Source organism: Cucurbita moschata, unplaced genomic scaffold, assembly GCF_002738365.1.
Source record: "Cucurbita moschata cultivar Rifu unplaced genomic scaffold, Cmos_1.0 Cmo_Scf00031, whole genome shotgun sequence".
NCBI classification, from domain to species: Eukaryota; Viridiplantae; Streptophyta; class Magnoliopsida; order Cucurbitales; family Cucurbitaceae; genus Cucurbita; species Cucurbita moschata.
Genome location: NW_019268547.1, coordinates 2154646 through 2181242, shown reverse-complemented (window position 1 = coordinate 2181242; position 26597 = coordinate 2154646). Strand labels below are relative to the sequence as shown.

The 26597-nt window shown below is 35.6% G+C and overlaps 3 protein-coding genes across 3 annotated transcripts; all 3 read left to right on the top strand.

The window, feature by feature from the left end:
• Positions 1-748: 748 nt before the first annotated feature.
• LOC111464817 lies at positions 749-1778 on the top strand. Its single transcript, XM_023109061.1, has one exon. It carries the CDS (start codon positions 910-912, stop codon positions 1429-1431), a length of 522 nt encoding a protein of 173 aa, XP_022964829.1. The 5' UTR covers positions 749-909; the 3' UTR covers positions 1432-1778.
• Positions 1779-4014: 2236 nt separating this feature from the next.
• LOC111464816 (pescadillo homolog) lies at positions 4015-9678 on the top strand. The gene is made up of 13 exons (XM_023109060.1): positions 4015-4211; positions 4330-4415; positions 4803-5051; positions 5166-5291; positions 5428-5512; positions 5596-5706; positions 6647-6740; positions 6855-7132; positions 7547-7654; positions 7760-7881; positions 8446-8665; positions 8785-9009; positions 9355-9678. The coding sequence occupies exons 1-13, from the start codon at positions 4170-4172 to the stop codon at positions 9436-9438; spliced, it is 1830 nt and encodes a 609-aa protein (XP_022964828.1). The 5' UTR covers positions 4015-4169; the 3' UTR covers positions 9439-9678.
• Positions 9679-11675: 1997 nt separating this feature from the next.
• LOC111464922 (vacuolar fusion protein MON1 homolog) lies at positions 11676-26213 on the top strand. The gene is made up of 14 exons (XM_023109205.1): positions 11676-12336; positions 16912-16991; positions 17109-17180; positions 17307-17346; positions 19677-19778; positions 19976-20097; positions 20614-20746; positions 20839-20930; positions 21801-21882; positions 22584-22648; positions 23139-23441; positions 23570-23661; positions 24269-24333; positions 25939-26213. Exons 1-14 carry the CDS (start codon positions 11776-11778, stop codon positions 26032-26034), a joined length of 1905 nt encoding a protein of 634 aa, XP_022964973.1. The 5' UTR covers positions 11676-11775; the 3' UTR covers positions 26035-26213.
• Positions 26214-26597: the final 384 nt, after the last annotated feature.

The window sequence follows — 26597 nt, the reverse complement described above, 5'->3', positions numbered from 1 at the left end:
AAGATAACACTCTTTCAACACAGCTTCTCTATAAAATAAAATAATACTTCGATATTATTAAATTAATTTCTTCCTCTATAAGTATTTTCATGCAATTTCATTCGATGTCGCATTAATATAATATTTTACAAGGACGTCCAAATTTATCATTGGTAGTTGGTAAGACGAGGGGGAGCAAGGGTTCTTTGGAATGACTGGGCGTAAAGAGTACGTAGGCAGTGAATCAGGTTGAAAGTGAAAGTCACCAAAAACTAGTGGAATGCTCTCGAACCCATTCACTTGAATGAGACAGAGGAGAGTGGAATTTCGTATGTAGGGGTGAAATCCGAAGATCTACGAAGGAACGCCAAAAGCGAAGGCAGGTCTCTGGGTTCCTACCGACGCTGGGGAGCAAACGGGATTAGATACCTTGGTAGTCCATGCCATAAACGATGAGTGTTCGCCCTTGGTCTACGCAGATCAAGGGTCTAGCTAACGCGTGAAACACTCGGTCTGGGAAGTACGGTCGCAAGACTGAAACTCAAAAAAAAAGAAATAAAAAATTGGTATAATTAAAATTAATAAAAAAATGAAAATAAACTTTTAAAGGGAGAATAAAGGCATATGACAGTGGGGGAGGCATCAAATCAGGGGGAAAAAAGAATTATTGGAATCATTTGGAGTTTAAAATAAATTATAAATTCCAAAAAATTTACAGAAAAAGATTTATAATAAAAAGAAATTACAAGGAGTGTTTGGTAATTTTGGCGGAAAATCTTATCCACTGTTCTTCTTAGTTCTTCTTCTTCGTCGTCCAAAAACTTTTTAAAAGTCCGTTTCTCTGAACAATCTGTACTCCCAAAATCAAAAACCAACCAGAAGTGAAGACAACAAACAGAGAATCAAAGATTTTTTGTTTTCTTCCCTTCCATGGCTACTGGCGGCAACACTTACTTCTCCCGCTCCAAGTTCCGCTTTCTTCCCACCGCCGACGGTCCCGACCACCGCCGTACTGACTCCGTCTTCGAGCTCGACGAATCCGACCTCTTCAACTCTCCTCACTCCAGCGCCTCTCCGGAGTTCCGCCGTTCGGTCTCCAAATCGCGAATCTCAAAGCGGATTTCGGCTGTCGACGACGAAGACCGAAGCGTAAAGACGGTGACCGCGGCGTCGCTGCCTGTCAACATCCCTGACTGGTCGAAGATCCTAAGGAACGAGTATATCGAGAATCGGAGAGACGGATTTGACGATGACGATGACGATGATGAGGACGACGGCGTTGGCGGCGGTGATTTCGAGGATGGGAGATTTAGGGTTCCGCCGCACGAATTTCTGGCGAAAACGAGAATCGCTTCGTTTTCGGTTCATGAAGGAGTCGGAAGAACATTGAAAGGGAGAGATCTGAGTCGAGTCCGTGATGCGATTTGGCAAAAAACTGGATTCGAAGATTGAATCGAAATCAACAAACGCGAAGAACAATTACCGGAATATTCCATTAGGATATACGAATTCCTTGACCGAGTAAGACTTTTGATCTCTGTTCCACCAAAATTTTTGATCCTTCTCTCTTCTCCAGTCAATTTTTCTGTTTCCCCGTTTGACCGTCGCATCTGAGCGGCGTTTCGATCGCTCCGATCACCGTTTTTTCATGTCTGTAATTCGGAATATTTTATATTTCAAAAATATCATACTTTTTTTTTTCGTTCAAGATTAAATCCGAAGGGCAATTTGGGAAATGTAATAACTGATCTGAGAAGATGCCCTCTTTAATTTTAATTTTATTTATTAATTGTTTTTTTTTAATATTAAAAGTCAAATTTTGTTTATTTTTGTATTAATTTTTTGCGGCAACAACTGTAATCCTATCATGGTTGTGGAAAAAAGATAAATAAAGTGATAATTGAATTTTGTGTCATTATTTCAAAATTTGAAAAACTTTTTGTATGTCCCAATTTTATTGGACCAATTCAGAATTTTTAGATTAATTTAATATCGGTCTTTAAATATGGTATACAAAATTACAAAAAGCACCTTTGAATTATGAGGGTGTTCATATTGCAATTAATTCTACTTTTTATTTTATTTTATTTTTTATCCTACTTGTGTTGAGTTTAATTATAATAATTTTTATTATTTGTTTTGGGTTAAAATACTATTTTAATTGAGTGGTTTAAATTTTTTAAAACATCCATAATTTTGATCAGTTCTGGGTCAATTTATCCAGGTCCAATATTTAAATTTTATGAGATTTTTTAATTATTAATTTAACGGAGGAAAATGAGAGTATTTAAATGATTTTTTTTCAAATTAATTGACTATCCGTGTTAAGAGACTATTAAATATCAACATTTGAATATGTCACGATTCAATTTTTGAGTTTTTGTAACTCGGACTGAAACGAAAAAGATAAAATAAAATAAAATATTGTATCATTAAAAGAAATTCGTCACTACGTTCCTAACATGTGCGAAAAGACATGAAGAGTTGCTTCTCGATTTATGCATAAATGATTTTCTCGAGAGTGGTAATTTGCCCCATTTAATTTGACTGGAACAAAAAAAAATACCCTAATTGATTAGAGTGAGGAAATAAACCTCCGAAGTTTTGAAGTTGGATAATAACACTTTTGAGATGTGGGCTTAAAAGGATGATATATATCCAATTCATCCGTCGTCCTCCGTTCTGATTTCTGTCAGTTTTCTTCCGTTGTTTCTCTTCTCCTACTTTGAAATTTTCAATTCTTCTGACATGATGAACTAGTGGGTCTTGTGGGTCTTAATTTGGATAGAAATTGAGTCTAAAACAGTTATGACGGAAAAATCCTTAAACATGGTTGGTTTATGAAACAGTGGGTTTGGATTTTGGAAAGTAATGGTATTGTGGGAATGGTAGGTTTGCGGCGGTAAAGTCTTCACTAATTGAGTTAGGGTTTGACTTTAGGCTCTGATACCATGTTAGGAATGAGAAATAGAATTGGGATCGAAGGTGCAACAAACATAGGTGAGATCAAAAGTGCAGTCCAATTTTCATTAATGTTCACGTTTAATACCTAAAAATAAGAAAAAATATAAACTAACTAAATCTTGAGAATAAAATAAAATATCGCAGTGTACGATCCATACTCATCATAACAGGAAAGTTTAAGCCTATCTTGAAGTCTTTGATGACGCAATGAAAGATGAGAATATCACAACACCATTTTGACTCGTTACATATCACTATCATCTATGATATTATTTGTAATAGTTTTATTTTTTGACTCGTTACATATCATATCACTATCATAACGCAATGAAAGCTAAGTTTTATTCCGTTTTTCAATTAATGCGAGATCTCACAATCCATCTCCCTTGAAGACCCCAACGTTCTCGCTAGCACACCACTCGGTGTCTAACTTTGATACTATTTGTAATAGTTTAAGCCTATTACTAGTAGATATTATCCGCTTTAGCTTATTACATATTGTCATCCGTTTCACGGTTTTAAAACACGTCTACTAGGGAGAGGTTTTCATACCTTATAAGTAATGTTTCGTTCTCCTCTCCAACTAACATGGGATCTCACAGTTTTCCACTATTTTGGGACTCTCATCAGGATACAATCTCTTATGTTGTTATATTTAATCCCGATCCCGATCTCGATATATATATATATATATATGTGTTAATTTTATAATTATTTTTTCTTATTATTTATTCTTCAAACCATTCAAAACTTATAAATAAATAAATATATGTTTTATATATTAATAGTTTATTATTTATTATTATTATTATTATTATATGGTTGAAAACAAAAATTTGAATAAATGATTCAGTGGATTAGGTTAAAAAAATTAAATAATTAAAAATTAAATAATTAAATTGGATTTAAAAAATAGAATAAATAAATAATAGTAATAATATTGGCAAAGCCCACTTTACCTCTCCCCTAAGCCCATTTCATCTCTCCTAAGCCCATTTGTTTTGTCTCCAGTAGCGCAGCCAGCCCAGCCATCTCAGCCCTAAGTTTCCAATCGGCCGCCCAATTTCTCCCCTGCCTTCACATTACCTCTCTTCTCTTCCCCTATCATACTCTCTTATTTCCTTCTCTGCCGCCGCCGCCCAGTCGCTGCTCCTCCATTTCTCCACTACTGTAATTGAACTCTGCTCGGATTACTTTGTTTTCTCTTCCGTTCAATCACGTAAAAAATGGTGAACAAAGTTACGAGGAAGAAGCATTACAGGCCTCCGGTAAGTTCGAATTTGTTTCCATGTTTTTTTTATGCTGATAATCTCTACTATTCAGGATTATCCAGCGGTTAGATCGGAATATTTGCTTAGTTTTTTTCTATTGTCGGTCGTTTATCAGGGGCAGAAGAAGGAGGGTAACGCAGCGAGATATGTGACCAGGTCGCAGGCTGTGAAGCAGCTGCAAGTTAGTTTGCCAGTTTTCAGGTATCTCTTATATTAACTCGCATGAATTGTATGGTTATTGGCATCAGGAATGAGGCGTAACGCTTGATTAGTATTGATTCTGGCTTCTTAGTGTTGCGTCAGTTGTGTAGCTTAAGTTGGAGTTTCATCTGAATTCGTAGTAATACCGAGGATAAAGTGGATAGTTTTGTATGCATAATCATAGATGTTTCAAAGTAAAGATCTTCGTTTTTTTAAGATTGAACATGCTTATCTTTGATTTGAAGTACTTGATATGAACGAGCGTCTGACGAGTTTTAAAATATTATATTGAAACTGGTTTAGGGTTTAGGATGAGCTTGTTTTACGTTTACCTTGGTTGAAAATGATCATCTGAAACAATGGATATGGTTTTTATCATTATGACAGGAAGCTATGCATTTTCAAGGGAGTATTTCCTCGTGAGCCAAAAAAGAAGGTTAAAGGAAATCACCACACTTACTACCATTTGAAGGACGTTGCTTTTCTTCATCATGAGCCACTTCTGGAGAAATTCAGAGATATTAGGGCATATGAAAAGAAGATAAGCAAAGCTGATGCAAAGAAGAATAAGGAGCGTGCAAACTTTCTGAAAGAACACAGGCCTACATATGTATTAGACAGGATAATAAGGGAGAGGTTTGTACAGCTCTTTCGGTCTTTTTTCCCTCCTACTGAGTGAATCAAATTTTTTGTTTTCATTGCCCATAATGAACTCTTTCCAATTGTTGCATGCTACGCTTGGCCTTCTAGATACCCAAAATTCATTGATGCACTTAGAGATTTGGATGATTGCCTCTCAATGGTGCACCTTTTTGCGGCACTACCCGCACAAGAGAGGTTAAAGGTTGAGGCAAAGCGCATTCATAATTGTCGAAGGTTGGTGTTTACTGGCCTCAGTAAATTTTTATGAAATACAAATATGTGTTGTCAACTTGTCTTGTATTATTGGCATGGTAACAAACTGATGACTTCAATATTTCATCACTTATATTCCTTTTATATCTTTTGCTAGGTTGAGTCATGAATGGCAAGCATTTATTTCTCGAACTCATAAACTACGAAAAGTTTTTATATCTGTGAAAGGCATTTATTATCAGGTATTTCGCATTTATATTATGATATCTAGTCTGTGAAGCATTTTATGTTCCAGAACATTTTCTTACTTTTGTAGTTTGTCTAGGCTGAGGTAGAAGGACAGAAGATTACATGGCTGACACCACATTCGCTGCATCAGGCATTGACTGATGATGTTGACTTAACTGTTATTCTTAACTTCATGGAATTTTATGAGGTAAAACTTTGGTACTATATTTTTGTAGTTTTTCATACCACTCTTTTATATTGGAGTCCTTTGTTGTAGTTGAGGACTCATTTTTTGGGCCTGTTTGTTGTATGCAAGTACGCTATTTCGTTTTTGTTAATGAAAGCTTGTCTTTTTATCCTGAAAAAGAATTTAAAACTCTTTCCAGTGGAATGGATCGGGCGAAACTTTCAGAGAATTCATTGCTTAGTGTGTTGACCATGAATTTATGCAATAACTTCAGTAATTCTATATGTATATTTAGATTATTCACAGGAACTCAACTTGCAGAGAGGGTAATTAAAGAACGAGAGAATAGAAGAGCATGATAGATATTGAAATTAGCTATAATGATTAGTGAGTGTTCTACTGGGTGCGGTAAGTTTGCTAGCTGCAATATTGCAGTGTTAAAAATAGAAAGGGTTAGTGGACTTGGGATGTTACAATTCGGTCTTGCGAATAGCTTTTGTCTTTTGGGAGAGAACGAAGCACCTGATGCTTGGAAAATACTTGTTTTCTCCACTTTGATATCTAACAGATCACGTGAAACGGGCCTTGGTAAACAGAAAAGTGCATGTTACAAGTAGTTCCCAAGCATGAATACTTGAGAAAAATAATACCCTTGAATGCATAGGACATTCCATCCAGCATTTGACACTCCTAACCTTGAAGGCTCTTGTTCCACTCAAGCCAAATGTTCACTGGTTTATATGACAGATAAAAGAATCTTGATATTCCATTTGGTTAGGTATAACCGTTTTGCTATTGGATTAGATATAAATCAACAACTGCAGTGTTCTATTTGTTTTGGATTCTTAATTTTTCAGTTCTAATATGACAAAGGGTAAAAAAGCAATGCTCATGTGTCGTGTTAATGGTTACCTATTTGTTTTGAACTTTACTAGATGCCTTGTGATTTTTATGGGTGCAGACTCTTCTTGCCTTCGTGAACTTTCACGTATATCACTCAATTAATTTGAAGTATCCACCGATTCTGGACCCTCATTTGGAGGCTTTGGCAGCAGGTGATTTTGATGTCTAGTTCAAAAAACTGTCATTTTAAATTTCTCTAGTTCTAGTCACCTTATTAGGTCCTCAGACTTCTGTTTTGTCATTCTTATTATTTTGTGAATATGCAGATCTTTATGCTTTGTCAAGATACTTTGATGCCAACACTAGAAGTTCCCTATTAGATTCTCAGACTTCGAGTTCATCTGGATATGGACAAGTAGATGCTGAAGAAAACTCTGAACTTAGACTTGCGCAGCTTCAACACCAGCTTTCCTTAAATGAGCCAACTGCGTTGATGCATCTTGTTGAAGATGCAGCTGGTAAGAATGAGGATGAAGATGAGGATGAAGATACTAGGGAATGTAAGAAACTTTTTAAGAACATGAAGTTCTTCTTAAGCCGTGAGGTAAGATTTTGTTCCATTTTATAATACTGTGTTTATGCTGTTTGCATTCTACCTGAAAATAGAGATGCTAGTTTGAGATAGAATTGTGTAAGAAGACTATGCAGTAAATTGAAAATTCAACATAAGATAAATTCCAAAACATTAGAGCAAGAGATTTTTGGAATGGAGAGAAGAAATCGTTTCTGTAAGTGCTTGATTCTACTAGATAGTTATTTGGTGGATGTTGGAAATTGTAGTCTTTTTATTAGTTGTCTTATGTCTCTACTAACATGGATATTGGGTACTGAAATATGTTGTCTTAAAGGTCCTCCTTCCAATTCTTTGGAAATTATTGATTTGCCTTTCTGTGTTGGAATTGAAATCTGGATCTTATTATTTATTGTCTGTTGATGTTCTCCCAACTTCCATGTTTAGGTTCCTAGAGAATCACTACTTTTTGTTATTCCTGCTTTTGGTGGCATGGTTTCTTGGGAAGGAGATGGAGCACCTTTTACGGAATCTGACAAGACTATTACCCATCAGGTTGGGCAAGAAATATGACACATTGGTGTATCTTATATATGATGATCATAATTCATGGCCTCCTTCAGCATCATTTTATCACTTCCTTATCCATTTAAAATGCAGATTGTAGACCGACCAACTCAGACTCACAAATTCCTATCTAGAGAGTATGTTCAGCCACAATGGGTTTTTGATTGTGTGAATACACGGTTGATCTTGCCAACTGAAGATTATTTGGTGGGAAGGTACTTCCATTTTTCTAAATCTACTATGTGATTTATGTCTTTTGGGGATTATCTAAGTAATACAGACTTTCCAAATTTTCTCTGTGGAATGTATTCAGATGCTCTTTTAATATATAGTAGTTATACGAATCTGAAGCTTGTCTACGTTGGTTTCTAAAGCATTACACAAGCATATATATATATAACAAAGGATATGAAAAGAAACTCATTTTGTAGTTTTCAGGTTGTCATTTGTTGCTTCCTAAAGTAAATTTATGTGTATAAATCATTAAGTTCGGACCCTTCTAAATTGTTTAAAATGCATTGGATTAGCCTTCTATAAATTCGTAACTCAATGTTTTTGCATGTAATACCATCCTAGTATTTTTATAATTAAAAGATTATGTTATCAGATGTCCCCGAGGGGATGAAATTAAAAGATTATTTAAAATCCCACTCTTAAACAGTGCATTTTCTTTTCTGCTTTTTTCTGCATTAGCACGTCCTTGGTAATGCAAATAATTTTTTGTTTTCTCTTATTATTTAATCCTTCAATTTGTATATTAATTTGCTAAACACCCACAGGGTTCCTCCACCACACTTGTCACCTTTTGTTGACAATGAGGCAGAAGGATATGTTCCTGATTATGCTGAGACCCTTAACCGTTTGAAGGCAGCTGCTAAAAGTGAAGTCTTGCCATTGCCGGGAGTAGGGAAAGAAGATTTGGATGATCCCCAGAAATTATTGGCTGAAGGTATCATTGATCGAGCTGAGGCTATCGAAGCTGCTGAAAAGAAACAGAAGGTATACTTTTGCTAAATGCTACTGAACGAATGGTAGTAGCACTGACATTTCAATCCAACTGATGCTTAAACGCTTGTGTAAGCTCTTATTGTTGTGGTATTGTATTGTTCTCAATGCAGATGATGGCTCTTGAGAAACAGTATCATGATGAGCTAAAATTGGAGCTTCAAGGAGTACAATATTCATCAGCAACTTCAAACGTTGATAAGCAGTCGTCTGATCAGGAGAATGAGGGTGGTGAGGATGCGGACCTCCCTGATCCGGAACAAATAGCCGAAGATAATGCTAACCTGCCCTTGGTTGTGATGTCAGTGAACAAGAAAAAACTTTATGAAGCTATGCAGGTAACTTACTTGCTTTGTTATTCTATTTGTGATGGTTCTTGAATTTTCCGTAATAGTCTAGTCATAAACATGCACAGCAGTGGTTTCGCTTTCATTTTTTATACTAATAATGGCTTTTATTGTGTCTTAATGAAATACATATGTACGCATAGAATAAATAAACGCAATGTTCATTTATTCTTAATGCATAGTACCCTAAGTCATCTAAGCATTAATACTTTTGGAAGGCACATTATTTAATTACCCGCATTACTCATCCATCTTTAACAAAACTCACTTTCTCTTATTGAAGTGTGATTTTGTATTCTACTGTTTTGACTGAGACATTTCTCTTGTTATTATCAGATTGGTAAAAGAAGGAAGAAGGGAGAAATTGATCTTCTCAAAGAAAGGAAGAGAAAACATAAAGAATCTCAAAAATCGCAGTAAGTCGAGAGGAACCGCAATTTTGTCTTTAATTATTCGTAATACTGTATTTGGATGGCTAGATAGTTTGCTCAAAGCATCTAAGGTCCGTTGTTTATGTCTCACTTGAAGGTTCCCCTGAAGGGTTATGGTTTGTCTTTCTGTAGTATTATTAAATCAAATACTTACTTTTAGAACTCGTTAATCTCTTTGCTTAGTCCACATCCTATATCAGCATCATGCCTTGATCATTATTCTCTTTGATATAGTTTGGAATTATCCGTATTCTGAGATCACTAGATTTTCTGAATTTTGATATCTGCCACCTGAGAACGATAGAAACTTATGGTGAAGTAATGTTTACAAGTATATTTTTTATTGACACAAATGGGTTTAAAGTGATGAACTTAGGACTGTGAATGTGTAGATATGCCAAATCTTGGTCGAGGAAATTGGTTCTCTTTAGCTTTGCAATATATTTTGATTAGGAATGTGTATGCCCTACCAATAGAGTATATATCAGGTGAGTTTTTTAAAATGGAAATTGCCAGCCAAAACCATTTTTTGTTACACAAAGCATTTCAATTTCAACATGTTTAGGTCTTTCTGAAAAGGTTGTGAGAGTATTTTTAAGTGCTTTTAGCCTAAATGCTCAAGTGTTTTATGCAGAGTAACTTAGGAATTGAAATGTGTAAATAAAGTATGAATGGGAGAGGTTTAAATCTCTATGCTAAATACTTTTATTTCACTAAAATGGTCATCATTTAAGTGATTTATTTGGCTCTACTCATAAAGTATGCATTTTCATATTTCTTGTTTTTAGTCAAAATGTTAGGTCAAGCTATAACCTTGAGGATTGAAGGTCTAAAATTATGGAGAATTGTTTACAGGTGTTTGTTAATTAATAGTTTACGTGAAATTTCTTACGGGAAATCTTTCTAACTTTATAGAATCATATGCTTTGTCGACAAATTTTAAAGCTAATGGGAAGAGGTGACCTATAAAGAGGAAAATACAACTTCTAAGTTACTCATAATTAACAATAATAAGTTAATAAATTAACTTCTGTAGTTAATAATTCAAATTTCCATAGAAAAGAAAGGCATTTGTACAAAATAAATGTAAACATTATTTATTATTATTAAAAAATGGTTGACATTTCTATGCATGTAAAAATAATAACAATTAATTTATTAAATTAACATCATTATTTATGTAATTTAAGTATAATAAAATAATAACCATTTAATCGATTGTATAAGTAAGGCATAATATTCATAATTATTTATTGATAAATAAAAATTAAGCTAGACATATTGACTAGTTCATCAATACATTTATTTTTTGAAGAAAAACATTTACAATTAGTTATTTAATTTGATTCTTATATTAATTATTTATGTTATTACTAGTTTATATTATTTGAGGATAGTTACGCTAAACAAATACAAAATCTAAAATGTAAAGAATATTATTCTTAATATATTTATAATGAATGAAAATAAATTAAAATTTAATTAGTTAATATTATTTTAATATTTTGATTTAATAAAAATAAATAGCTAAAAACAACTCTTATTAATCATCTAAAATGAATAAAACTCTGGAAGTACTTGCCAAACCAAACATAAATATTATTTATTTATATCAAATTATGATATATATATATATATATATTTATTTATTTTTCTTAGTTTCAAAGGTACAAAATATTACAAAAAAAAAAAAAAAAACTTTTAAATTTTTTTTAGAACTTCAAAATCACTTTTAATTTTTTTTTTTAAATTAAGAAATACCTCAATGCTTAGTACAGGTGTTTATACTTTTGAACTTTTTGAAAGTGACATTTAAATGTTTGTAGATAATTTATGAAGTGTAAATAGACAATTTTCATCCATATATTGACGATAAGAATTTTTAATTTTTAATTTTATAAAGTTTAAAGGTATTAGTGTTAATTTTAAAATTTTATGGGTATTTTAAAATATAATAAATGTATTTTTTAAGTTTTGAAAAAAAAAATTTATTTTTTTGAAATACTATTAAAAGTTTAGGGCTATTTTAAAATTATAATTTTTATTAATTTAGTGTCTTTAAATTATAATTTTAAAAAGAGTAAAACGCGTGTTATCCACTCGCCGGGTGGGGGAAGGGGAAAAGAATACGGTCGGATGAAACCGACCCGGATCAGCTCGACCCGGTAATCTGCTGGGTTCACATAATTACATAATGTGAATTGAAGTGTGAGTTAAAATCTTAGCGATGCGCTTTCAGGTGTGATCGCATTTCCCTCTTTCTGATCATCAACATTGAGTTTTCAATCGGAGAACTGAATCGACAATTCAAGTTTTATTCCCAAAGATGTCTTCTGGGTTGAGTTCATTATCATCCAGTGATGAACTCGACAATTTCAACCCTAGAACATCACCCACTACGCCACCTAAACCTCTCGAAGAAGAATTGGCGTCTTTAGCATTGACTTTACCACGTCCTGAGCTGCTTTCCGACCAGGAGGATGTCAATGTCGTCTCAGATGGATCCGCGGCCGATGGCTTTGGGTTTGGAATTCAACGGAGTGATGAGGAATCAAGGGTCGGCGTAGTTTGTGAAGAGAATGTTGTGGGGAACTCGGCGGCGGCGGTGGTGGTTGAGGGAGAGACTGGAAATTCGGTGCGGGAGGGTATTGATGGGACGGGGGTTGTGTGGGGGAGGACTAATTCGGAGATTGAGGTGGATAGACCGGTCAGTCCTAGCAGCAGTGGGTATGCAGGTGAAAGGGGAAGCAGCGGTGCTAGTAGCGGGAGGTCGGAGATGGATGGAATTGCTGATGATGAGATACAGGAACTGAATGATGATGTTTCTGTTGGTGATAATTCGAATTCTGTACACTCTTGGGTTCCTGGAAAGCGGCATGGTGATGAGGTACTGTAATTTGGCAACCTCTTGATGACTGTTTGATTGGAGGATTTTGAACTCCATGCGTCTCATTATCTATAGGGTAGATCATGAATGAATATTGATGTTTGGGACTTGCTCGGTAACTGTTTCCAAGATATTTGTTCATAAATGCCGTGGAATCTTATTCCGAGGACAGTTATCTTTTCTTGTTTTCTCTTTAGTATGTTTCAAAATTAAAAGAGAAAGATCTGTCTTTCCTATTCGTTTTAATATGCATAATAACATCAATCATTACAAGTAATTTGATCATGGTTCTTAAAAGATGTTTTAAATCAAGAATTCACGGAAGGCAATCTCGTTGGGTTCTCATCCCGTTAGATAGGACATTGTCTCTGGATCCTGTGAGGAGGGTGGGTTTGGTTTAAGGAAATTTGAGGCATAGAAATTTGGCTTTGCTTGCTAAATGGCTATTATGGTTCCTTCTAGAGTTGAATGCTTTCCGGTGCAAGGTTATAGTGAGAAAATATGGGTGATATCTTTTTGGGTGGGTCTTGGATTGTGTGGTTAAAGGCTTCTTGAGGAACTTGCTGAAAGAAATCTCTTTGGGTCTCTCTTGTTTTTCCATGTTTAGGAAATTTTCCATCGAGGATGGTCACTCGTTCAATTTATGGAAGACCATTGTTAGGATGATGGTCCCTATATGGAGATTCCACTTTGTACAACTTTGATTTTAGGAGATCGGTCCTTGAATGTGGAAGTTTTGGTATATCTTCATTGATTATCTTCTTCATGGTTTAGGCCATTGCCTAGGTTTAGGAATACGTTTGTATGGAACTTTGGCCCTTGGGGTGTGTTATCTTCTGGAGATAGCTTTTGTCCTAGTCGAGTGCCCTTCACTACCATATATATATATTTTTTTCCCTTTTCCTTTGCATTGAATGTATAAACCAAGTTAAAAAATTTGGAGGATTAACACAACTTTATCTAAGAGTCATCCTCACTAATATTAGTGAGGCTCTGAGTATTGAATTTTATGACAATGTGTTTAAAAAAGATGTGGATCACATACTGTGCAGTAGTCAGTTTGCAATTTTGATTTGTGATGAACTAAAGTGTTTCTGTCTTACAATAGGTCTTTTTTTGTTTGATGATGATGTGTTTCTTCATCTGCCATTTTAGGACAAGAGAAGAATACTTTGTCATGTTACTTTTGTTTGGACTAATTTGTGGATCATTTAACTTGAGAGAAACAAGAAGATCTTCAGAAGGGTTGAGGGATCTTTGGATAGGTGTTGTTCGGGATCATTTTGGTATCTTTGTAGTCTCTGTTTTTCTTTTGTTGGCTGGCTCCCTTTCATTACGGGCTTCCTTTGTTCTGCTGTCTTTGTTCTTCTATTCATTTCAGTGAGGGTTTGTTTTCTCATATTGTGGTATGCTAGTCTCTTTGCAATCTCGTGGGGCATTGAGCTTGAGAAAAATAATAGAATTTTTAAAGAGGTAGAGAGATCGGGTGAGGAGGTTTAGGAGGTCGTTAGGTTCAATGCCTCCTTGTGTGGACGTTGATCACTAAGTTTTTTATTTTTATTTTTGTAATTACGACTATGAGATTGGTTTTTTTCATTTTTTATTATTACTATTTTTTTTAGATTGGAGTCATTTTCTGAAATTGGGCCAAACTCCTTTTTGTGGAGCTTATTTGATTTCATTTATTTATTTTATGTATGCCTTGTATCTTATATTTCTCTCCATGAAAGCACAATTTCTTACCAAAAGAATAAGACCTAACTGATAATTACAAAAGTTCTTAGCCATTAAGGTCCAAACCGAGGTATTAAACTTAATGACCTCCCACAACTCCTCCACAAATCTCTCAATGAGGCCTACTGATAATTTATCTCCTTTTTTGGTTTGATTTCTAAGAAGCAAGAGTAGAAGATATAAGCTAGAATTCTCGTGTATTAGCTGATAAAGCTTCAAGCATCTGTTGTGAAAGATGTAGGATAACTTTGAAGAGGATGTAGGATAACTTTGAAGAGGCTATGGCAACAAGCAGGCAAAGAAAATATCAGAATGGGGCATTTCCTCCATGTCCTTTCTACACATAACGCACCAGTTAGGGGCTAGAGAGAGAGAGAGAGAGAGAGCATTCTCTTCTGCAATCTATAGCAACGTTTTTTTTTGAATCTGAATCCATGCTTTCACTGAGAGAAAAGAAAAAAAAAAAGTACAAGGACGTACTAAAAAATATCAGCCTACTAAAAGGAGCTCCAAAACAAAAAATATGATTCCAATTCAGAAAAATTAAATCTAGTTGGTAATTAGAGGGGGAAAAGAACTGAGAGATCGAAGACCATAGTGAGCCATTAAAACTCATGGTATACTCCACACCTCAATCTCAAATCTCTGAACCCTCACAAAAATACAAGCTTGCCAAAGGACCATTCCTTTATCCTAAAAGGAAGGATTCAAGAGTTTCCTCAATCAAAGATCCACAATGTCTGTTATGAACCCAACAAACCCCAAAGGAAGCTCAACAACGCTCCCAAATTGAGATGAAAAATTGAAAATCTCCTAAAATTTGATCCAAGTCATCCGCCCCTCAATGACAAAGGAAGCATCAATGTGGACTCAACTCAAAGGATGTTAACTTTCCCATGAAGAATCTACTCTACAAAAAACTTGACCTTCTTGGAAATCTTAACCTTTCAAATAGAGGAGAAAGCTAAGGCTTCAAGAGGAGGAGAAGTGACACAAAGAAAATGGAAAAAAAGAACTAGAAGAAAGCCCCATGAAAGACTGGGAATCAACCAACGAGTATACATCCTCCCTTGACTCACAAAAGAGTCCCCAATTAGTGAAAGATGTGTAGCCATGTTGACAGCTTCTATATGCCAGTAGATGGCTAAAAACACAAAGAGACCAAAGAAAAAAGATGAAGGAAAATCTAAAAAGAGTAGGACAAAGACTACGGAACACAACCTCTTAGTAGACAGGTGATATAGCTGAGGAAACACAGAGCAAAGTGGCTTGTCTACACCAATCTTCCCAAAAGTAAACCTTCAAGCCATCCCCAATAGTATTTTATAAAGGGAGAGAGGAGGGGAACCTCCCACCGACTACATCACACTCAAAAGGGTGTGAACAATACCTACTCACAATTGCCTTGTCCAAAAGAGCCTTGTTCTGACATCTTGGATTCCCATTACCCAAACCCCCAAGTTTCAAAGGCCTTGAGACCACCTCCCACCCAACAAAATGCGAATCTCCCCCACATGTACGCGTTCCCAAAGAAAATCTTTCATGGCCTTCTCCAATTTAAGAAGAGGAGAATGTATAGGCTCCCTGGGAGGGAGTAAGGGCACAAAGGATATGGAAAAAGAGTTGCAAGAGAAACTCTTTGAAGGCTTCGAAACCCAAAGCTTAGAATCCCTTCTCCCATGACGAATCACTTGGTCAAAAATAGTTGAAAGGAAATGTACTACCTCATCTGCATCTTGGTTAGTGAAGGGGCACAAAAACCCAGAGAAAGCAAGGAATAAATATCAAAAGAGGGCAAAACAGTGATTATTCAAACCATGTGACTATTTGCATCCTCGGACAAATATGTGGAAATAAGTCACTCAGGGGTCTCTCCCTTGTTGAAAAATCTTCCCAAGAATGAGTATTCAAACCATCCCCAATAGAACATTTAACAAATTGAAGGGACAGGAAAACTCAAAGCAATAGTAGACCAGAGGTTTTTGTCAGAACCCTTTTGTCTGCTACCTGAAACCCAATCAAAAGGGTGAGGTCCATACATACAATAATCTTCCACTACGAGGCACTTGACCCCTTGAAAAATGCTACAACCACTTTGGTGAAAGAGCCTCATTACGTAATTATGAACTTTAAACTTTAAACTTTAAATCCCAACCGGTTGCCCAACATTGAAAAGGAGAATGTTTGAGTTTGCTACCCGTAGAGTCTTGGAAACAAAATCAGACTTGAGAGTGCTATTTCCAATCTAACGACCATCCCAAAACAGATTTTTTCTTCTTGAGATTATTATTTCCAATCCAATGTCATGGCAAAACATACATCAGAATGCTGTTTGCAAATCAGGCCCAGCCCCTTCTTCTAATTCTCACTCAGTTAGGTTTCTTCATTAATCATTTGAGGAGGGTTCAACTTCTCATCCCCCCACATCTGGTTAGCCCAGTCTAGGTAAAGATCCTTGTGAATAATATGGGGGAAATCCTCATTCTCTTGTACTAAGGTTCTACTATTGTCCTAAATAGTAACATCCCGAACGAGTACGTACCATCCAACCCAACCTGTTTGAATGTAACTTGAAGCACTTGAATTTCAAGTCATTATGAGTTTGCTAGCGTTGTTGAATTTACTATATGTAGCATGGAGCAATGTTTTGTTTATAGTTAAGCCCTGCCATCAGTAGTTATGATGGAAATACAGACTTTAAACGTATTGCTCCTTTCTGTTATGTTATTTTAGTTGCCAAGAAAAACTGCTCATCACTTTTGCTTCATTGTGGTGGCTGACCTTACAAACATTGATTACTAGCACTACACCTTCCCTGATCAGTTAATTCTTAAAGTTCAGGATGATGCTTCCATATCATGGAGAAAAAGGAAGAAGCATTTCTTTGTTCTGAGCCATTCTGGAAAGCCTATTTATTCCAGGTTTGTTCTTTTGCTGCATTCTAGTTTAATAAATAGTTTTACATGTTTAAATTTTAAAGCACTAAAATTTTCAACCTTCTACTGGGAGCTTATTTAAACGTAGTTAATAACATTCAGGTATGGAGACGAGCACAAGCTAGCAGGATTTTCAGCCAGCTTGCAGGCAATCATTTCCTTTGTGGAGGATGGGTAAGTCGCTGGACTTTGCTATGTTATCTATGAGTTTTAATATTTTTAAGCATTATGATATTCAAAATCTCAGGTAATGTTCCTGAATCACTGCTGCACAGTTCTGATTAATTAATTGCTTTTCAGGGGTGATCGTGTCAAATGGGTTAGAGCTGGAAAACACCTGGTCTGTTTTTTTATTATTTATTTTATTATATATATATATATATATATATATATTATTTATTTATTTATGTGTGTGTCTCATTGTTACTTCCAATGTTGGTTATTGAGCTGAGTATGCTTTGAACTTTAGGTGATTTAGGAGAATGAGAATGGATCTTTGCCATGTCCCTTCTTGCTGTTCACTTCATTAAGGCCCAAGGGAATGAACTGATAGAGTGGGACCCAACTTAAATATTGAGAATAATTCTGGAATGTCATTCATTTACAAAAAGAAAAGGGGATAAATTCCATTCCCATCCTCATTCTTGGGTTCCTTACTCCCACTAAATTGTTCATTTATTTCTTTTCTTTCTACTTGTTTTGGTTTTCACATCAGTTTGAATTTGAGTCTCATTTTATGAACCGGTATACAAAATCAATGACATCCTCCTCCTTCCAATTTCTATTCCGTAACTTTTAGAAGTTCAGCTCCCATTCCACAATTTTTCTTTTCAGTCAATACTGTTTCCATTTCACTTTGATTCTTATTCTCATTAAGTAGATGGGTCCTTAGTTCTCTTTGTTGACTCATAAATATTCAAGCAACTCTCACTAATCTCCTAATATACTGTATTTCTATATTTTCTAAGCCTACAAACGTAATCTAAATCATCAAGAAGGTATATAGACATTTTCTTTCCGAAGGAGCCAATGTGCCAGACGACACTCATCTTGTTAATTGTAGCAAATTTCCATAATTCCCTCTCTCAGTGCCTAGTGGATCGGAGCATAGAGAGCATTAAACAAAGATATTGAGCTCTTCTAGCAAAAATTCATATAAAAAATTGTTGAAAAAAATGAATGGATATCCCTCACAATGGGTGTGGATATAAACGTATGGGTGTGTTGATTTATTCTTGAGTAGGGAAGGTGTGTGTGCACGTTGTCACGGTCGTACTTCTTCAACTGTGCGGTGTCTTGATCTTGACACGCTCATGATAAGCCTTAAGGGTAACTCAAGCCCCATATTCATTTTTCGCTTTGCGACTTCGTTGGACCTTGGGCAAAATTTGTCTTCGCCAACAAAACATCACTTGTGCGGAATCCAAGTTTGTTTGGCCACACACGCCATTTGTACGTGCATGTTCAATCGTCTACCAACCAACAATGTTGCATACACGCCCATGCATCGTGATGTCATCCCATGTCTCGGGACAACTCGACCATCTTGGCTTGCTTGGACACATCCGTTGGGAATTGACCCATGTGTTGATCATCTCATCAAGACATCCTAAACATCCATTCACCCGGGTTCTTATCGGGCATTAGACTCTCCCGTGTCCATGCTAGACCATTTACGGCATCCATTTTGGATAGCGGGTGCATAATCCAACCACTGACACACGAGCTAGGCCGCAATACTGGCACACCCGTGCCATTTGGTAGTGTCATTGAAAAACCCATTTAAGGAAGTCGCCCGAGGCACTTGTCTCAAAATGCTCGCCCTCATTGTGACACACACATGTGCCACAGGGTAGCTCGCTTAGGCCACAGGGCCTAGGGGTGGTGGATAGCTAACACCATGTCTCCCCGTATAGTACATTTTGAGATATTTCCAATTCTTCTTGAGTAGACGTCATTTTGGCGAGCGGACATAGCCTCGTGCATGGTCCGTTGAGTATCCAATTGACACCGAATTTAGTGAGTTTTCATCTTTCATATCGACGAACTTAATTCCTGGGCTGTATGTCGAAATTTATATTGAAACCCCAACTTCTGAGGTTATGGCCCGAGGCCCTACCCAAGCCCTCTTCAAGCTCGTCTTCGACACTCATGTCGCCTCGTTCTCTCAAACTTTGCGTATGCCTCGATTGGCTTCAATGCACACTCTTGGTGTTTTGGATGATGCACCGTCCTCCTTGGTCGCATCATGGAACTTCTCAACTTGGCTCTCATGTGGCCGGATGGGCGCCACTTGAGGTCGCCCCTTGTCTTTCTTGACGTATGGGGGTCACAACCTACTTTCTCGTAGTGGGGTTGTGACACACGATACACAAAAGTGTTTTTCTCACTGGTTGAAGTGGCTACTTTTACTTGCTGATTTCAACCTGAGTAATTTATGTGTGTGCAAAATTTGTAGTTTCATCCGATCTTTGAAATTATCTGTACGCAAATGTTATAACTTCACTTTCAAATGGTTATCTGTATTTGTTATATTTTCTTCTGGTGCTTATGATACTAGTGTACTGAAACTAGAAACTGGAGAGACAGATCCTGTTCTTTTTGCTTTCAACTTTCATATTTTTCTTCTGCAATATAAATAAAAAATGTTTATCATTTCCCCATCTTCAGGTGGTCTTCCTTGTGAAGGGTCCAATTTACTTGGTTTGCATCAGCTGCACAGAAGAGCCTTATGAATCATTAAGAGGCCAGTTGGAACTTATATATGGTCAGGTAACCTTGGTTCTGCATGTAACCCATTGAAATATTTCTTCTTGTCTTTAGTCTATAGCATTCCTAAATGAATTGCTGCTTGTTTGTGCAATCGAGTGATCATCTTTCTTATTGTTTTCTTAAATTCTTATGAATGAAGTATTTGTTTCTATCATGGTTTCTTCACGTATTTAATATATTGTCATATGTGCATGCAGATGATACTTATTCTAACAAAGTCTGTAAATAGATGTTTTGAGAGAAATCCCAAGTTTGATATGACTTCTCTTCTTGGGGGAACCGATGTTGTCTTCTCCTCTCTCATCCATTCATTTGGTTGGTTAGTTTCAGCACTCTTAACCTACCTATATTTTTTTCTGGATGAGAAACACCAGCCTGTTCTTTTTCTCCGTGTAAACTGCTTGTGCTCGTTCTTGAACTGTTATTCTGCTTATGCAAAAATTTGGCACCACCCAGGCAACTCCAGTGTTATAAGACCTCTATTAACTAATGATTTTGAATAGAAAAATTCGTCATCAAATTTTTGTTAACTTGATATTGCAGTTTATTTGATAATAGTATATGGATCTTACGAGCATCTATTTCTGAATTGTTCTTTTTTATTACACATAACCTAGCAACTGTTCCCTTTTTTATGTTTTTATTTCAATTTTCAGTTAATGTATAGTCTCTTTCCTTTTTTTTTTTTTGTTATAAAATGTATGTTCAACTTTTCTTTATGATGGAGTGTGGGTGGGTGTACTTTTGGTATCATGTTCAGTGGAGGGCATTGGAATTTCATTTTTAAATTTATGATTTTGTTTTCCTTAGTTCTAATTGATTGGTCCAACTTCAGGAACCCTGCTACTTTTCTTCATGCATACACTTGTCTTCCTCTCGCTTATGGTACAAGACAAGCTGCAGGTGCGATATTACAAGATGTTGCTGATTCTGGCATTCTTTTTGCAATTTTAATGTGCAAACATAAGGTGAACTTTCATCTTCTTGGCCCCCTTCCTGTCCCTTAGTTCAGCGTATCATGTTCTCCATAGAATATATAAGAATTGAATCTAGATTGCAGGTTATCAGTCTTGTTGGTGCTCAAAAGGCTTCTCTTCATCCCGATGATATGTTACTACTTGCCAACTTTGTGATGTCATCAGAGTCCTTTAGGTTAGTTTCAAATTTTAGGTTATATTATTCTGCTTCATATAGAACAACCAAATTTTGCATCTGACATGAGCTCAATAAATGAACTTTGGCACAGCTGTAGGAAGTTTACTGATTTTCTTATTTTCTGGAACAATGTTCAGTTCACTGCTTCTTGGTGGTGGTTTCACACTTTGAGCAATTCTTTTGTAACTAGCTCTTGGTGGTGGTTTCGGGATTAGAAGGTGTTTTTGTATTAGCTTCTGTTTTGGGAGGGGGAGCCATCTTCACTCGGGCCTTATATTCTTTTTGTTCAATACATCCTTTCAGGTTTCTTATAAGAAGAAAAGGGAAGAAAAGGGGAAAAAAAGGAAAAAAAAAACTTTTGCACAAATGAAGCTGTAATAATAGTTAATGTTCTGTCCTTATTAGATTGCTGCCTTTACATACTATTGCTACTTCATGTGGGAGATTGTATAATTGTTTCTTATACGTATGTGTGTTTTACATGCTTATATCTATGTATGTGAATGCACATGCACATATGCTCATAATAGTTAAATCACGATTGTAGTTTCCTGATTTCTTATAGAAACCCTAAGCTGTTTTCATTACTATGAGATATTCATTTGATTTAAGAGGCAACGTCATTGTCTTTGTGAAATTCAAACAGGTTTCTTCATCATCTTCTATTGTCTGTTTTGTGTTTTACCTTTAATTCTCATGTCTTTCCAGATTCACTCTTTTATAACTTCACATTAGGCTCTTCTGATGAATGAGCTGTGGGTACTTTAGATATCTTTGATTCGGTTGATGTGGATTATCTTAAATTGACGTCTTATCAATACTCAAGTGGTTAATTTTTCATTTTATCTTTTAACCCTTTTAATGCAGGACATCCGAGTCTTTCTCTCCAATATGCCTTCCAAGATACAATCCTATGGCATTTTTATATGCATATGTTCATTATTTCGATGTGAGTGAGACTGTTCCTTTAAATTTTATTAGGTAAAATATACATTTGGTCTAGGATTCAATTTAGTCTCTATGTTGTGGTTCCCCGGTTTTCATGGCTAACACTTTTATTCTTTGAAATCTATAATTAGTTTCTATTTGGCCTCGAGGTATTGACATGAAATTAGGCTGATAGGAGGAAAATATGTTGCCGTGTAAGTTTTGTGATGTAAGTGTGGTGGTCCTTTATAACTATAAGTTAACGATGGAGAAGACGGCATATCTAGACTAGAGAGTAAATAGGAATCTCTTCTGTGGATGAGAACCAGATTCTGGCTGTAGTGAGTATGAGGTAGGGAGAGAGGAACTCTCAACTTCTCCTAGACTTGTACTTCTTTGAAACTTTTTGAATGAAGTGGACTCTAGACTCGAGACTTAATGACTTTAAGATTTTCCGTTTTGTTTCAACGTAGTATCAGAGATCTTAATTGCAAAACTCCTACCGTGTTTTTTTCACCCTCATTTAATATTAATAGTCTAAATGTTAAGAGTCCAATTCTTTTCCATTGTAAACTGCTGCCATTAGTAAGAACTGAAGTATTGTGATTTTCTTTATCGGCTGAACTCTTGTAATTTAATAGGTTTATAGTGTGGGTATAAATAACTGTGATGTTGTATATATTATCCTCACTGTATATTGACGGAATAAATGTTTTGTGGCAGGCTAACACTTACTTTATGCTCCTTACAACTAATTCAGATTCCTTCTATCACTTAAAGGAATGCAGGTGAATAGATGTCATATGTCAGTACTTTAGAGTGTATTTTGGCTGTCAACTAAGGCAAAAAATGGAATATGTTTTTACCATCCATAATGTTTGTTTTCCTTGCACTGAATATCCTGTCCGGCCAACCCACCTGACATACTTTTAAAAATTCAGGTCGGCTACATAAATTGCTTTTAAGTTTGACCAAATTACTTTCTTCCTATCAAGAATTTTTTTTCCTGACCCTCTATCATGTATTTTAGAAGGATGATGCACTATATAAAATGTCATGATTAAAATGCATATTGGAGCAACATAAAATGACTTTGAACATTTTGTCAAGAGTTAGGCTGATCACAACCTCATTATGCCTTTATGATTATTTCAACCTCAAGCCAACTACACCCAGCAGCAGTTTTTCTTGTTATTGTAAGACGTTTGTTGGGTGCTTATTCAATGATTGATAGTTGATACTTTTTTTTTTCTTTGCATGTTCTGGTTGACACTTAAGGATTCGGATTGAGACTGTCCTTTTGAAGTCAAATGTTCTTAGTGAAGTTCAGAGATCTATGTTAGATGGTGGGATGCATGTTGAAGATGTGCCTGTTGATTCTTTGCCTCGCTATAGAACCATATCTCCTCATTTGGGCCAACAAAGAGTTCCATCAGAATTTACTGAAAGATTCAAGGAATCTTCTGCTGGGATGGGTGGTCCTGGTGGACTCTGGCATTTCATTTACCGCAGTATATATCTGGATCAGTACGTTGCTTCTGAATTTTCATCTCCAATTAGCAGTCGTCAACAACAGAAGAGGTATTTGTGGCAAATTTCTAATCCCATGCAACAACTTTTAGATGGCTTTTCCTTCTTATTAATCATGCATTTTGAGATTGTAAATTTTATTTCCTTGCATATTTGTTTTGATTTATTTATCATTGCAGACTGTACAGAGCATACCAAAATATTTATGATTCTATGCATGATAAAGAAATTGGCCCTCACAAAACCCAGTTTAGAAGAGATGAAAACTACGGTACGTTTTTTCTTTTCCCTTGACATTTCCAATTGGATTAATACAATCATTTAATTGAGTTTTCATAATTATACTGCCTTTCACTCTTGATGGTAAGGTTTTTTCATTTTTCTTATTGTCTTTTCATCCAAATTCACAACTTTATTGGCCATATCTGTTCTTTATTCATTATATTTCTTTTTATCAGAATCAGACGTTTTCCTTTGACTTTAGTTTCTCTTATATATATTTTTTTCCGATTATCCATCACAATCAATTTCTGCTCTACTACATCTATTTTATCCCTTTGGACTTTGTCTATTCTATTTCACCAATCCACCACCCTGCTAAGGAGTTTGATTTTTGTTGGAGTTTTTTAATTCCAGAGCCTTAATCAAAGTATGCCCCACGTTCAACATATTATTAGTGTGGCATAAACATCTGAACATAAATTTTTACAATAAGAACCAATACCTTCTAATTTTCAGAATCTTGTATAGTATGCTTAGGTTTGAATTATGCAAGAGGAGAGAATCTGTTTCAGCTGCATTAAACTCATTATCTGCTTAGATATAAAGATGCATGAACATATAGACAGTCAAGTCTTAATGTTGGTTTTTATTGGCAGTTCTACTCTGCTGGGTCACCCAAGATTTTGAGCTTTATGCAGCATTTGATCCATTGGCTGATAAGGTATTTGTTTTTGTCAGATTTATGAGTATTCTGGTTGGCTAAAAAATTATTTGTATGAAGGCATAGTGACCATATTCTTGCATGTTGGTCTTCCATGATTGTTGATATGGTGAATTTTAATTCTATTCTTTTTTTTTTACAAGAAAAACACATTTTGTTGATGCTCGAAAACTTACACACTTGAAACTTCTAGCTAAACAATATGAACTCTAGCTATTAGAACCTCAACTCTTCAATACATGAACGGTTTATTGGATTTAACTCCTAATGTTAAAAACAAGAGCTTGGACATGATTTAGATGCACGAAGTTTGTGGAGGAATAGTTTCTCGTACTCATAATTTGAAATGAAGGAACGTAAGAATCTTGAAAGATAGTTTCCAAAACCTTATGAGTTATTTGGAGGATGACGTTTCATGTATCTTAGCTAGTTGGCTTTTCTGCTTATAGAGATTCTAGTTTGAGTGGTCTCTCTTACGGATCCACCTTTATGCGTTTTCTTTTGGTCAATTCTGATTTCATCCTCTCCTTTGAAAACAAATAAAAAGAAAAGGAAATTTTTTTATCGTTTACTTAAATTTGATACATTTCTTTCACGGTGCTATCCATGTTCAACATAAGAGATTTGGATAAGAAAGTTATCATTATCATCTTTCTCGTTTCTTTTGCATACTTATTGATGGCAACATCAAGTCTTTCTATGCTGATTTCTTGTGCCTACACTCATTTTTTTTTAAATAACAAGTGAAACATGTAAACGATACTTTTCATTAAATAAATGAGAAGATACTAATCCTCTTTTTTTTTTTTTTTTATAAGATACAAGTTCCTTGCTAAAGGATTCTGCATGGAAGGGAAATAAATAAAATTACAATGGAAATAGAAAGCGTCCCAATTTAAGCATTATCTTGTAAAGAAAAATCAACAGAAGACTTGGGAAGAGAACACCATGAGGCCTTTAATCCCGTGGACTTAAAAGATCTGACCATTTAAGTTGCTTGCTTTCGAGATTCTCTGATTCCTTTCCAACCATAATTCCAATTATAGAGTTTTCAGTGCATCAATCCATATGAATCTATGCTTATTGACTTCAAAAGATTGCATTAATCCATAGTAAGTTTGGTTTTGGTGCCAAAGAAATCCCGACTAGCAGTTGAAGAACGTTTTCCATTGTTATCCTTGGAAACAACAAAAAACAACCAATGCCTACACTCCTATTTGTGCTAATCTGATTATGACCGTGCTTGTATTGGGAGGATGGAGATCTGTTACAGAAGGTTTACTGAATGGCTCCATAATAAAGGAAGTTTTGGTAAGCTAGTTGTTTGTGCTCTAGATGGATTGTTTAGGGTAGTAGTAATCAAATTAGAGTTTGGAGCCTCTTCCATGGTTTTCTACTCTTCCTTTCTTTTTCTTCCTTTTCTTTTTCTTCTTTATCACTGTTCACTGGAACACATCCTCGTAAATATTTATTTTTTCCCCTATGTTCCCATTTTGTTTGTGTGTGCGCCTGTGGCCTTGTTGTTATGTTTCCTTGGTAATGTGAATTAGATTCTCTTTGGGGGAAACGAAAGCTTTTCTGATTGTAGAACATATGATTCCGCAGGCTATGGCGATAAAGATCTGCAATCGAGTTTGTCAATGGATTAAGGATGTTGAAAACGAAGTTTTTCTTCTGGGTGCGAGCCCGTTTTCATGGTAACACTCCATGTAGTATAATTTTTGTGTATTCATGTTTATACACATCCACGGTTTTGTATTTTATTTATTGTAGACTGTAGGCTAGCTCATAAAACCTGTATTCAATTTAACTCCATCTACTGGAAAACTAGGTATATTATATTAGTGAGAATCTATGAAATGAAGATCTATTTTTTATAACTGTTGCAGTAGGCAGGTTAGCTCTTATGAATTAGGCTTTGAATAATAACAATTCTTTTGATAGTTGATGTGGCTTATGATCTGGTTTTGATAGTTCACAAGCGTATTAATCATTTATGTATCTTTTCAGAAAGTTCTGTTAGGTGATGGGATTGAGTAATAACCAACAGGATTTTCCTACATTCTCTGGTGGTCTGTTTACTGTACTATAGGGCTAATCCAAAGTCAACCTTATAGTAGTCGTAGTACCTTCTAACATTTTGCCTTCAGGCTTCTAGACCTGATTTGATCTCTGTAGTTTGCGTCTTGCTCAATTTGGCTCTAAGTCTCCTTGTTGGTAAAACTTCCTTCCACCAAGTGGAGGAAGAGTCCTGGTTTTTCCTG